The following is a 13,577-nucleotide window of genomic DNA, read 5'->3' as shown; positions in this document are numbered from 1 at the left end:
GAGTTAAGGAAGCAGAGGAGTTTGATTGACTTTTCAAAATTTAAATAGGCTCTAATATTATACAAGAATATTAAGAATATAGAGGTATATAGATACATGGAATATAAGAATATTTAGAATATAGACTATAGACATTAAGAATATAAGAATACAGAATTGGTGATATTTGACTATTTTTGGCTTAGGAGAATGTCAGTTTCATGTAGTTTCATATAATAGAACATGTTAAACTACTGAGAATGAATTGCTTTTAAAAGGAGTTTTGATGGAGCTGTATTGAGAGGGTTTAATCAGAAGAACAAAGTGTTTGAGCAGTTGAGAGGGATGGGATTGGAAGTCAGCAGAAGCTGGGGAGAGAGGAAGACACATTTTTTTCAGTTGTAAGGAGGAGGAGAAGCTGTGAACATTCAGCTGTGCTTGAGTGATCAAGGTCACTTCAGTTCCCAGCAGCTAGTGTCCTCCCTGGGGCAAATAATTACGTAATAAGCTTAGATTTAGCTGTTGATAACAGTCATTGGTTTTGTTCATAGGACTGAGTGGGTGCTCTTCCTATTCTACTTCATAGTAGTCTCTAAATTTGCTCTCTCAAATGTCTTTGATATCTAATTTTTTTTTTTTGGGGGGGGCTGCGTTTTTTTCTCTTTCACCAGTAGCAGAGAAAATCAAATATGACCTCCTTCTCCAATCCTCAGCAGTGCAGCCCTGGTGGCCTCCCTATAGAACTGATTAGCAAATCAAAGAATAAAGTGTTTTTTTTTACAAGTGACTTTCTTACCCTACAGAAAATTGTTTTTTATTCAATATTACTATCAGTATTCTTTGTCTTATTAGCATAATTGAAACATTATGATTTCTATTTCTTTAATGCAGACTGTACATGTATCTTTTTTAGGTCACCACTCCTCTCTTACATATATGCAGTTTGCTTGATGTGTATGTCAAGAATTTTGGCTGTTTGAAGGGAGACTTTATTTCACTGTTATAATAGTTTTTAAAATAATTTTTATTAGACCATTATGCTTATATATCCTCAGGCTACAGTTTTCTCCATGCATTTAATTTACCATATAATCCTAGGTACTGATCATTAATTGTGTTTTTAGAGCTACAATGAGATTGAAAGTTGTCTTTAATGCATGAAGGATCTTTCCTCATGAAGCATCTCTTATAATGTTTATTTTGAATGATACTTTTATTCATTGATTATGGGACCATTTTCCTGGGAAGGGTCCGCTAATTTTTCAGTGTATACTTGTTGAACTATAGACAGCTTTGCTGTATAAATGGGCCCCAAGTGATCTTTTTGTTAAAGCACAGAAAGTTCTGCCCATGTATTAAAATTTTAATAATGTAATACCATAAGCATAAGATAAACATGGCATCTTTAAAAGCTCTGAGATCATGGCATTTTAATCATATGACCATCTTTCACCAATAGAGAAAATTAAATATGCTCTAGACTAAGCTAAAGTCTTATTTTATAGAAGTCAATAGCTTTATTGAAGGTGAGACAAATCAACAAGTTGTAATTCTACTTTGAATAAAAAGAACTTGATTTTCTATTATCTGCTACATTCAAAATTGTAACACTGAAATGTATTTGTCTTCAGCATTGGAAGTATTCAACAGAATCTATCAGAAGTGACTTAAAAAGGCCACAGTTCATAATATTGTGATAGAGTGAAGAAAAGTTTTCCCTTTGTTTTTGTCACCCTTTGTAACAAGTCTGTTTAGAAAGAGATATACAGGTTAGTTGACTGTGTACTTTACTCTCAAATATTTTTGCTTTGGTTGAACTTTAGGTTATGTCAGAGAACATCTTTTGGTCTTTTCGTGGATAACCATTCATAAACAACAGTGATGTGTGCTCCTGGAGAAGGTTTTGAGTATGATACTGCTTAACAACTTTGCTTATCTGGAATCCACATGGTTCAGCTAGCTTTTCTGTTTGATGGCTGAACTGGTGTTGCAGTGATCCCTTGTTGCCTTCGCTATGCCATTTCTAGATGTAAACTGATGTGTATTCTTTCTTGCTTGTCACTAAGGGAAAAGGGCCTTGTTTTGCAGAAAGAGATCTGTGCTAAAACCTTGTACTTCCCTCATGTCTCTGTATATGCCAGTGAAGAGGCTTCAGAGTTCTACTCTGTGTTGACATGCTACTTCACTCCAGAGTGACAGCTGCGTTCAAGGATGAGTTTTGATGTGTAGGGGGCTGTTTCTGTGGAGAGATCTGTGAGAATGTCTTTTGGGTCTGTGGGAGCACTGTGCAGTCTTGTGTCCTATGCCTGTCTATAAAAAGGGCTTTGGTCATTCTTCCCCAATGTCGTGTTCCCTCTTCCTAAGGTAATTTTCTGCCTCTTGGCTATTTTTTCTTATTCCAAAATTTCTGTTCTAGTTTCTTCAGATTTCTGACCATTCTAGCATAGTTTGCTGAAATAACTGGCCTTCTCTTGGTAGATCTCAGTGTGTGCCTTCTCTTCTGCTTTTTGAACTGACCAGTAACCTGTGAGTATAACTCTGATATTTCTCATCCCACCTTAGCATTACAAAATCAACAAATACTCATAGCAGGTTAAAAAAGAATATAAATATATCTAGTTTTTAACTATCTTGATTTATTTTTCCATGTTTTTCCAGAAGTATAGCATGTCATACACACAATTTTTTCATATATACTATTTAAAAAAACTTTCTCTATATTTCATTTTCTGAAAATACCTCTCCTTTTATTTCTATTTTTTAAAAATTTATATATCTAAATTTTAGTGGCTGCAGACTGTTCCATGATATAGATCTACCATTTGACAAGTCCCCTTGTTTTGAACATTTAGATGTTTTCTTTATTCTTCTTCTTTTCTTTCTACTGCCATTATTTCCTGGTGATGGATGTCTGGAGTTGTTTGGTCACCATGATGATGTTACTTTTTTAAACCTAAATTTGAGCTTTTTGGGCTATGGGGTTTGGATCTTGCTTACAGTGTCACTGTGTATTTATAGACTAGGGCATGGATCTTAAGCTTATCTGTCTTCCCAGAATGTTGCATTATGCCTGACATAGTGGGTGTTTGCTAAAGAATTGTTGCATTCCAGAAATATGAGGGCCATTTAACAAATAAATGAGTATCTACTATATATTTGGAATCTAGGATATAGGGTTGAACAGGACAAATATTGTCCTTGCTTTTATAACCTGAGGTATTACTAAAAAGCAGTCTGAGTTACTGATGGTATGGTTCCTTAGAGGATGTTCTTGTTTGTGGCTAATTGAGAGCTGATGAACTGATTTCATTGTCCACTAGTATTAACTAGTTGAGATGAAATATCTTTCAGGTTCATATTTTTTAACTTTTGTAAACAACTCATATTAGTTACACTGAAATTTAAAATTTTATACCTGAATATGATATGCTGTTTTACTTAGTGATTCTAGAGATTCAGGGATCTTTTAGGACTGAGTTTTGGGAGAGTAGAAAATATACCTCAAACTATTTTTGGACCCTCTGTTGCATATTTTAAAATATGATTAAACAAAGATTTTAGCTATGAAAAAAATTTTTGCTGTAAATTGTTGTTTTATTCATACCAGCTTTTCATGCTTTCTGTGATTCCACTTGTAAAAGTGGAAAGTAAAGTGTGAGTGGTGAGTGGCTACCCAAAAGGGCAGCCAAATAATTTTTTTTAAAGAAATAAGTGTGCCTAAGCAGAACTGTATTAGTGTTTTATATAGATGCCTTTCTCTTTTATATTTTAGGCCCAGCTCTCGGTGTTACAAGAAAAAATAGACCATTTGGAACGTTTGCTGGCTGAGAATAATGAGATCATCTCAAATATTAGAGACTCAGTCATCAATTTGAGTGAGTCTGTGGATGATGATTCGAAAGATTCTCAAGGCAATTTCAGCCAAGGTGCTGGCTCACAACTTCAGCAATCAGAGTTGTACATTCAGGTTGACCCTAGTGACTGTCTGTCTCTGTCACAAACTGGAAGTCTGCAACCAGATGTGCAGGTAATATAGACATTCACTAATAATCATGAAACATTTTTTGTTTTGCTTTTAGGTTTTCTCTGGTGTCTGTTCTTACTGGTAAGTTGTTTAAACTCTGGATTCCAGTTTCTCTATTTTGCAGAAGGATTTGATTTGTCATATCACTATTTTTTTTTTTAGTGATAAAATTTTGGAATTTTGTGTCACTCCTGTTTTCTTGTGAAAAATGGCCTATTTGTATATTTTTCTATTCTTATTTCCTATAATGGTTGAAACCATTGGAGATTTAATTTTCCCCAAAGAGATTTTCTTCATTCCTTTAGAAAACATAATAGAAGCTCAGCTTTCACTGTATGTCTGTTTTCATACAGTGTAGGATTAGGTATTTTTACAGTGGAGGAGCATTCTAGAGCTGTGCTTTCCAGTATGGAAGCTGTCATCACATGTGACTGCTGAGCACTTGCTATATGGCTAATTTGACTTGAGATATGCTCTAAAAGTAATATAAACACAGAGTGTTTCAGACTTAAATATGTGAAATATCTTAATTCATTTATATAATTTGATTATACATTTGAGTTGATAATTTTTTGCATATGTAAATTTAAATAAAATATATTATTAAAGTTAATTTCTTCTGTTTCCTTGTAGTAGAAAATTAAAAATTACATATTTGGCTTTTATTCTATTTCACTTGGACAACATTGTTCTAGAGGGTACTGGAATCAAAAACTAGGACTTCTTCAGAAAGGACTGGTTTCTTAAATGCTGGGCATCACTTCTACTGGCCCTGCTCTGCAAATTAACAGAGGGCTATGTTTAACCTTGTGCTTTAGACTAGAAACTGGAACTCTCGGGGGGACCCTAAAGGATGAATATTTTAAAGTTAGACAAAATTAGTTGACCTCTATCCTGGCTTTAGACTGACATTTCCCACTAATTTCTTTAGGCACAGAACATGATACCATCTCAAGGCCATGGCTCATAAGCCAAGCTGGAAATGGAGCTAGCCAGGCCTTGCACCTGCAACCTCACCAGCTAATGTGTGGACACAGTCAGATAGGATCAGAATCCTGTACATGGCAGGGAAATCTCTTTCTGTGAAAGTTGGCTTCATTTTGGTTTTTATTGAGTACTACATAAGTACCTAGCTTGGTCAGCCATGCTGAAGGAACAGTAAAGCTATTTTTTTCTGTGCATGTGAAATTAATGGTTAAACTTTAACTTTTGTTCTTTTATATTTTTAGATGTTGGATGTTTACAATCTAATTCCTTTTGATAATCCAGATGGTGGAGTTTGGAAGCAAGGGTTTGACATTAAGTATGAAGATCATGAATGGGATGATGAGAGCCTTCAAGTCTTTGTGGTGCCTCATTCCCATAATGACCCAGGTAAAATATGTACTTCAAAAAAAAAAGAAGTTATCAAATTTTTTTAGACCCAGAGTCCTTTAATGAGAATATGGGTAGAGCTTACACCTAACATTCTTGAGATATTATTCTCTGACTTTTATCAGTAATGTATTTCTTTTATGTCATTATGTTCTAGTGTTCTCATTTTATCAATTTATGTGCCACTCAAGGATAATACATATGCAGTGTGAAAAATCTTAGTTTTTGGAGGTGAAAATTGTACACACTTAAGGGTACTAAGGCAGGGTGCTCATGGGAAAATTTGAATTTTTAACTTGCAGAAGCAGTGTGAAGAGTGGTCACTGGTATCAATCAGGCCGACATGGGATAAATCCTAGCCCTGTCTGTCAGAGTTAGATGATTTCATATAAGTTACTTAATCCCTCTGAGGCTAAGTTTTTTTTTTTTTTTTTTTTTTTTTTTGTTTGTTTGTTTTCTGGTATAACCAGGATAATAGTATCTCCTTCACAAGGCAAAATGTAAGGGAATTGTGTATGGCATACGAGTAGCTGCTGTCTTATCAATTATTGTTATTTCATGTGATGGCTTTTATTTATTGGTGCTAGAGATTTTTTTCTTCAAGGTAAGGGGAAATTGCTACAATTCTAGTGGAGCTTATGCTTTGATATGTATATTTGATAGTGAATATACAGTACAGAGTGAAAACCCAGTGAATTTAGATGAGGCATTTTATTGTAATTCATTTCTGAAGACTTCTATAAAAGGACTTCTTTTTTTATTAATTTTTAAAATTTGTTTTAATTAGTTATAAATGACAGTAGAATGCATTTATGCACTTTTATATACATAGATGGGATATGATTTCTCATTTTTCTGAGTGTACATGTTGTAGAATCATATTGATCATGTAGTCACATATATACATAAAGTAATAACATCTGTTTCATTCTACTATCTTTTCTATCCCCACATCCCCTCCCTCCCCGCCCTTCACTTCCCTCTACCTAATCTAAGGTAACACTATTCTCTCTGCTTTATTGTGAATTAGCATCTGCATATTAGAGAAAATATTCAGGCTTTGTTTTTTTTGGGGATTGGCTTATTTCACTTAGCATGATATTCTCCAACTCCATTCATGAATTGGCAAATGCCATAATTTCACTCTTCTTTAAAGCTGAGTAATATTTCATTGAGTATATATACCACATTTTCTTTATCCATTCATCTCTTGAAGGTCACCTAGGATAAACATTGATGTGGCTGTATTAATGTAGTATGCTGATTTTAGGTCAATTGGGTATAAACCGAGGAGTGGAATAACTGGGTCAAATGATGATTTCATTCCAAGTTTTCTGAGGAATCTCCATACTGCTTTCCATAGCGGTAGCACCAATTTGCAGTCCCACCAGCAATGTATGAGTGTACCTTTTCACCACATCCTCGCCAACATTTATTGTTGCCTGTATTCTTGATTATTGCCATTCTGACAGGAGTGAGATGAAATCTTCAAGTAGTTTTAATTTGCATTTCTCTAATCACTAGAGATGTTGAACACTTTTTTCATATATTTGTTGATCAGTTGTATTTCTTTTTCTGTGAAGTGTCTGTTCAGCTCCTTAGCCCATTTATTGATTCGGTTATTTGTTTTTTTGGGTGTTAAGTTTTTTGAGTTCTTTATATATCCTAGAGATTAATGATTTATTGGAGGTACAGTCTGTAGGCTGTCTCCTCACGTTATTGATTGTTTTTATTTGCCGAGAAGAAGCTTTTTAATTTAAATTCATCCCATTTATTGATTCGTGATTTTACTTCTTGTGCTTTAGGAGTCTTTTGTTAAGGAAGTCAGATCCTAGGCCGACATGGTGAAGATGTTTTCTTCTGTTGGGCTCAGGGTCTCTGTTCTAGTGCCTGAGTCTTTGATCCACTTTGATTTGAGTTTTATGCAGGGTTAGAGATAGAAGTTTAATTTCATTTTGCTACATGTGGATTTCCAGTTTTGCCAGCACCCTTTGTTGAGTAGGCTATATTTTCTCCATTGAATGTTTTTGGACCTTTGTCTAGTATGAGATAACCATATTTATGTGGGTTTGTCTCTGTGTCCTCTATTCTGTACCATTGGTCTACATGTGTATTTTGCTGCCATTTTTGTTACTGTAGCTCTGAAGTATAGCTCAAGGTCTGGTATTGTGATGCTTCCTAGTTCACTTTTGTTGCTAAGGATTGCTTTAGCTATTCTGGGTCTCTTATTTTTTCCAAATAAATTTCATGATTGCTTTTCCTATAGGAATTCCTATAGGAATTGCATTAAATCTGTATAATGCATTTGATAATATGGCCATTTTGACAATATTAATTCTCCCTATCCAGGAGCATGGGAGATCTTTGCATTTTCTGAGGTTTTCTTCAATTTTTTTCTTTAGTATTCTGTAGTTCTCATTGTAGAAGTCTTTTAACGTCTTTTGTTAGATTGATTCCCAGGTATTTAATGTTTTTTTGAGGCTATTGTGAATGGGGTAGTTTTCCTAATTTCTCTTTCAGTGGATTCATTGCTGATGTATAGGAATGTGCTTGATATATGGGTGTTGACTTTATATCCTGCTACTTTGCTGAATTCATTTAGTAATTCTAGAAATTTTCTGGTGGAATTTTTTGGATCTTCTAGATATAGAATCCTGTCATCAGCAAATAGTGATAATTTGATTTCTTCTTTACCTGTTTGTATCCCTTTAATTTCTTCCTTTTGTTTAATTGCTCTGGCTAAGTTTCAAGGAAGATGTTGAATAGAAGTGGTGAAAGTGGACATAACTTGTTTGTTCCAGTTTTTAGAGGGGATCCTTCCAATTTTTCTCCATTTAGAATGATTCTGGCCTTGGGTTTGGCATATATAGTGTTTACAAAGTTGAGGTATATTCCTACTATTTCTAGTTTTTCTAGTGTTTTGAACATGAATGTGTGCTGTATTTTGTCAAATGCTTTTGTTGCATCTATTGAGATAATCATGTGATTCTTGTTTTTAAGTTTATTAATATGATGAATTATGTTTATTGATTTCCGTATATTGAACCAACCCTGCATCCCTGGGATGAACTCCACTTGATTGTGGTGCACTATCTTTTTAATATGTTTTTGTATGTGATATGCCAGAATTTTATTGAGAATTTTTGCATCTATGATCTTCAGGGATATTGGTCTGAAGTTTTCTTTCCTTGATGTGTCTTTGTCTGGATTTGGTATTAGTGTGATATTAACCTCATAGAATGAGTTTGGAAGTGTTCCCTCCTTTTCTCTTTCGTGGAATACTTTGAGGACATTGGTGTTAATTCTTCTTTGAAAGTCTTGTAGAACTCAGCTAAGAATCCATCTGGCTTTTCTTGGTTGGTAGGCCTTTGATGGCGTTTTCTATTTCTTTACTTGAAATTGATCTATTTAAATCGTGTATGAACTCCTCATTCACTTTCAGTTGGTCATATGTCTCTAGAAATTTGTCGATGTGTTTGATATTTTCTATTTTATTGGAACATAAATTTTTAAAATAGTGTCTAATTATCTTTTGTATTTCAGACATGTCCATTGTGATATTTCCTTCTTCATCTTATATTTTAGTAATTTGAGTTTTCTCTTCATTAGCATGGCCAAGGGTCATCTATTTTATTTATTTTTTCAAAGAACCAACTTTTTGTTTTGTCAGTTTTTTCTTTTGTTTCAATTCCATTGACTTGAGCTCTGATTAATTATTTCCCATCTTCTACTTTTGGTGTTGATTTGTTCTTCTTTTTCTAGGGCTTTCAGAATGTAGTGTTTAGACACTTATTTCTTGAGTTTTTATTCTTTTACTTGAATGTGCTCAATGCAATAAACTTTCCTCTTATTATGCTTCTATTTTGTTAATTTTCTGAATATCTCAATTTTGTTTTCTATCAGAGCACCATTATTCCCTTGGTACTTTGAAGGTTTTTTTTTTTGTTTGTTTGTTTTTTTTTTTGGGTTTACACACAACTTACATTTAACTTCCACCAACATTCTTTCCCACTAGTTTATTGGCATGTGTTCTTTTCTGTGATAATATAACTTACAGCTCTAAAGTCTGGACACAACACAAGTCCACTTTGACTCCCTTTTTGACAATTTTTTAAGACCTTTGCTACTTTTTTGCCATCCTTAATTTTTATGAATACCATTTCTTGTTATTTTTTAACATGGGCACTTAGATGGAATAATAAAATCTGTGGTTTACCAGGCAGGGTGCCAAATGTTCTAAGTATCTAATGCTTATAATAACCCTTGAAGGTTGGTGCCCCTATTCATGGTAAAGGTGTTAATCAACTTGCCAAGATTATGCAGGTAGTAAGGGGCATCACATTGCCTCCTGTCAGTTTACTTGTGTGTCCTACTAGGGTAAACTTGAGTGGCAGAGAACATGTGTCCTATTAAAATGTGATCTCATTCTTAGTGTAATATTTGCATAGTTATTGCTAAATATCGCTGATCTGTCTACATGTACCTCCACCACATGTTCATACTGAACACACACACCTTAGCTTGCACATACACAAAGATATAGATATTTACAGCACTTTTACTTGGTCTGCTTCTAGAATGTAAACTCAATAAGGCCTGGAACTCAGTCTTATTCGTTGCCATGTGTGGAATGCCTAGGATAATAACTGGCACAGAGTATGGAATCATTGTGATTAGGTTGAATAAATCAAAGGAGTAATGAATCTAACTTTACAGAGTAGATTGAAACATTGGACTTGCTTCTTTTTCTCTGTTTTTCTTTAACTCCTTTCCTGATGTTTGTTTATTTCTATTCTTTTTAAAAGTCTTACTTAAAATGTACTTTGTACTTTTGTTTACTAACAACAGATAGCTCTCTGAGGGCAGTCATTCCTCTTCCATTGTAGACTTTTTGCTTGTTTGCATTATGTTTCCTACCATAATCTATGTTGTTTTGTGAGAGGACAGCCCCAATAAGTGTTTCTGACTACAATAAATGAATCTGTCTGTTGGTGTCCTAGCAACTAGAGTTGAATCTTTTTGTCTTAGTAAAAAAATGTTAATGAACCTTACCCTCAGGCCCTTCTCCACTTGACTTAAAAATAATGATCAGAAACAGACTTTTTAAAACTAAAGCGGTTTTATGTATCTAGCAAAATTCTAGAAGAAAGAACTCACTGACTTTTCTTAATAATTTTCACTATTCCTTAACAACATAGAATATTGATAAACTAAATTATTTTGAAATATCACGAAAATAACTTTTTCAGTAGGTGAAAAAAAAAAAGTATGTGCACATACAATTTCAAGTCAAAATGAGGCTTCTTAAAGGGAAATCTTTGTTGGATACTCCTAAATGAATATGCAGTTAGGCAGTTTACTTTAAATGAGATTCTTAGAGATTTGTTTGTATTTTCTATAGCAACAATTAAAAACTTTAATAGTTTTTTTTTTTAGTCAGTGGATTTATGTCTTTGGGGGATCAAAATATTTGAAATAAATATTTAGAAGATTTCAGTATTTAGTCTCCTAAGAATTTATGTTGCTGCATCTGTGTAATATATGTGGGTATTTTTCATTTTGTGCTGAGTTAGTAATATCCTGTGAGAAAAGATAAATTTCAAAATAGATTTGTATCATAATAAAATTCCTAATTATGTCTTCTTCCAGTCTGTAAGGACAGGTTACACCTGTCATACAATATTTCAATGGTTTACATGAGTTAAAATAAAATTGGAAAGGAATTGTTAGGTAAATGCTGATAACTTTGTACTGTTATGGTTTTGAAAAGTTTTGAATCATAGACCATGAAATTAAATGCTAGTTGATTGATACATGTTCATGTTGTATTTAATAAGCTGATTAAAACAGAATTATAGTACCTTTGTATCTACAATCTTAATTCTTTGCTTCCCACTAGTTAAACTGCTGAAATATTTAGTTAATTTTCCTTCAAAGAAATCACAGTGTGTAGAGAAAAGATAAGGTGCGCTAAATGCAAGGTTGAACAGCATATTGTTAGTTAAGCAATTTGTAAAATGAACATTAGAAAATAATTCCCCATGTGGTATGACTCTAAAAATAGTAGGAAGACTTAGTTTTACAAGTGATACTGGGAAATAATTTTCTTTTGTGCATTTGCAGTTCTTTTGAAGAATTGCTTATTGAAGCAGTGAGATTTTTAGTTTTATTAACTAAGAAGAATGATTTTTCTATTATTATATAATCATTTGAAATGAATTTGTTTATGAATTCTTACTCTAAAAATGTTTGTAAAACAAAATGAAAATGTGAGCAAATCACAGTGTGATATTACAGTCAAACATTTCTGTTTGAATACTGTCAAGTGTTGACAGTGAAAACGGTTCTGGTCAGCCATCACTGGTTAATGTCTACATAGATGGAAGGCCTTTGAGACAGAAGTCTGGCTATCAAAGGAAGCTACTGATTGGAACAAGATGGTTAGTAGCCAGAAAGGTTTGTGTGTAGACAGTCTGGGGAGTACACTCTTTGGTTTAGTTGCTGCAGAATAAAGTAGGTTCTTTGGTTTTGACAACCACCCTGGGAAATTTGATTTCCTGGAGCTCACATAGTATGAAGAAGAGCTGAGAGGTACTAGCATTTGTTGCTTGTTTGGCATGGAGGGGAGTGGAAAGTGGTTAACTAAGCCTCATTTAACAGGTGAGGGCAATGATGCTGAGGAGGATGTAGTAATTTGTTCCAAAGTCAGTCAGTGATAAATTCTCTGAGCTTGTGAATTGAAGCCCAGGTTTGTCTGATTCTAAAATCCATGTTCTTTCCATTAACCATACTGTGGCTTAAGAAATTTTAATTCAGATGATTCTGTTTCTTTTCTTCTTGCTTTATGGGTATTAGCAAACTTAGCACTCCCCCCCCCCCACCTTCTTTTTGGTACTGGGGATTGAATTCAGGGACACTTTGCCGCAGAGTTATGACTCTAGTCCTTTTCATTTTTTATTTTGAGACAGGATATCTTTAAGTTGGTGAGGCTGGTCTGGAACTTGCTGTCCTCTTGTCTCAGCCTTCTAAATGTGTGCCACTGTGCCTGACTAATTTAGCACATTTATGTGGACTTTGTATTGTTAATAGGATTGTCAGATTTAGTGAATAAAAACACAGGGTATTCAGTTAAACTTGAATTTTCAATAAAAGGTGGATAATATTTTATTATGTGAATATATATGTTCCAAATATCATATGGATCATACTTATGCTAAAAGTATGTTTGTTCATATAAAATTCAAGTCTGACTTGGCATTCTGTATTTTATCTGGCAACCTTAATTGTTAAGAGAATGATAGCATTTAAGAATTATATGATTCTCTAGAATTTTGCTTTTAAGAGATATCCCTTAGAATTTGTGAGTTTCCTTTTAGAGGAAGAAAATGCAGATGGTTTGGACTGTCTTTAGACTTTTTTCCTTGAGTAACACTTAGGTTTAGTGACTCCTAGAGATGTAGGTGGTCATTAAACATTTTCTCATTCCCTTCATTTCAGTTAACTCTATTAAGCCTGGGTGCTTCACAGCTCACCTGTGCCCCAGTAAAAAAAAAAAATAATTGCTGATGCTTTACAGAAGTTACAATATTCCATGCACTGTCCTAGGCATTTTACACACAAACACACACTTACACACACACACACACACACACACACATATTTTAAACATGGAGTCATTTTTTAAATAACTTTGTTTATTTATTTATTTATCTTTATGGGGTGCTGGGATGGAATCCAGTGCTTCACATGGGCTAGGGAAGCACTCTACCACTGAGCCACAACCCAGCCAGGCATTTTACATATGTTAAATCCATTACTTCTTTCAGCAACTTTTAATAGAGTTCTATTATTATTCTTATTTCATAGATAAGAAAGGGGCAGGAGAGAAGATGAATAATCTGTCTGTGGCAGAACTGGTTTTGAACCTAGGTGATCTTGGCTCCAGAACCAGGACTTGTAACTGTTCTTTAAATATGATAATGCCATTTATGGGTAACTCTTGTGAAATCACAGGCAGAGCATCTAGGAGGAAAGTCTTTTAAGTATCCCCATGCCAAACATCATCTCTGTTAGTATTATTAATCATAAAAGTGATTTTTTTTAATTGTCTTGTGAAAGTGGACACTTCACTGCACCATTTCATATCCTTTTTGCCTCGTGTTTTTTGTAATCTTTTTTTATTGAAATGGATGTCTCTTCC

At 33.9% G+C, this 13,577-nt stretch overlaps 1 protein-coding gene across 1 annotated transcript in view; it reads left to right on the top strand.

The window, feature by feature from the left end:
- Positions 1-13,577, top strand: part of Man2a1 (mannosidase alpha class 2A member 1) — a 161,451-nt gene that overhangs the window by 19,966 nt on the left and 127,908 nt on the right. The window contains exons 2-3 of the mRNA XM_076856934.2: positions 3,752-4,006; positions 5,233-5,377. Of these exons, the coding sequence (XP_076713049.1) occupies positions 3,752-4,006; positions 5,233-5,377 (400 nt within the window). The remainder of the gene's footprint in view (positions 1-3,751; positions 4,007-5,232; positions 5,378-13,577) is intronic.

Source organism: Callospermophilus lateralis, chromosome 5 (assembly GCF_048772815.1).
Source record: "Callospermophilus lateralis isolate mCalLat2 chromosome 5, mCalLat2.hap1, whole genome shotgun sequence".
NCBI lineage: Eukaryota > Metazoa > Chordata > Mammalia > Rodentia > Sciuridae > Callospermophilus > Callospermophilus lateralis.
Note: the sequence above shows the minus strand (reverse complement) of the source record. Positions and strands in the feature narration are given on the sequence as shown.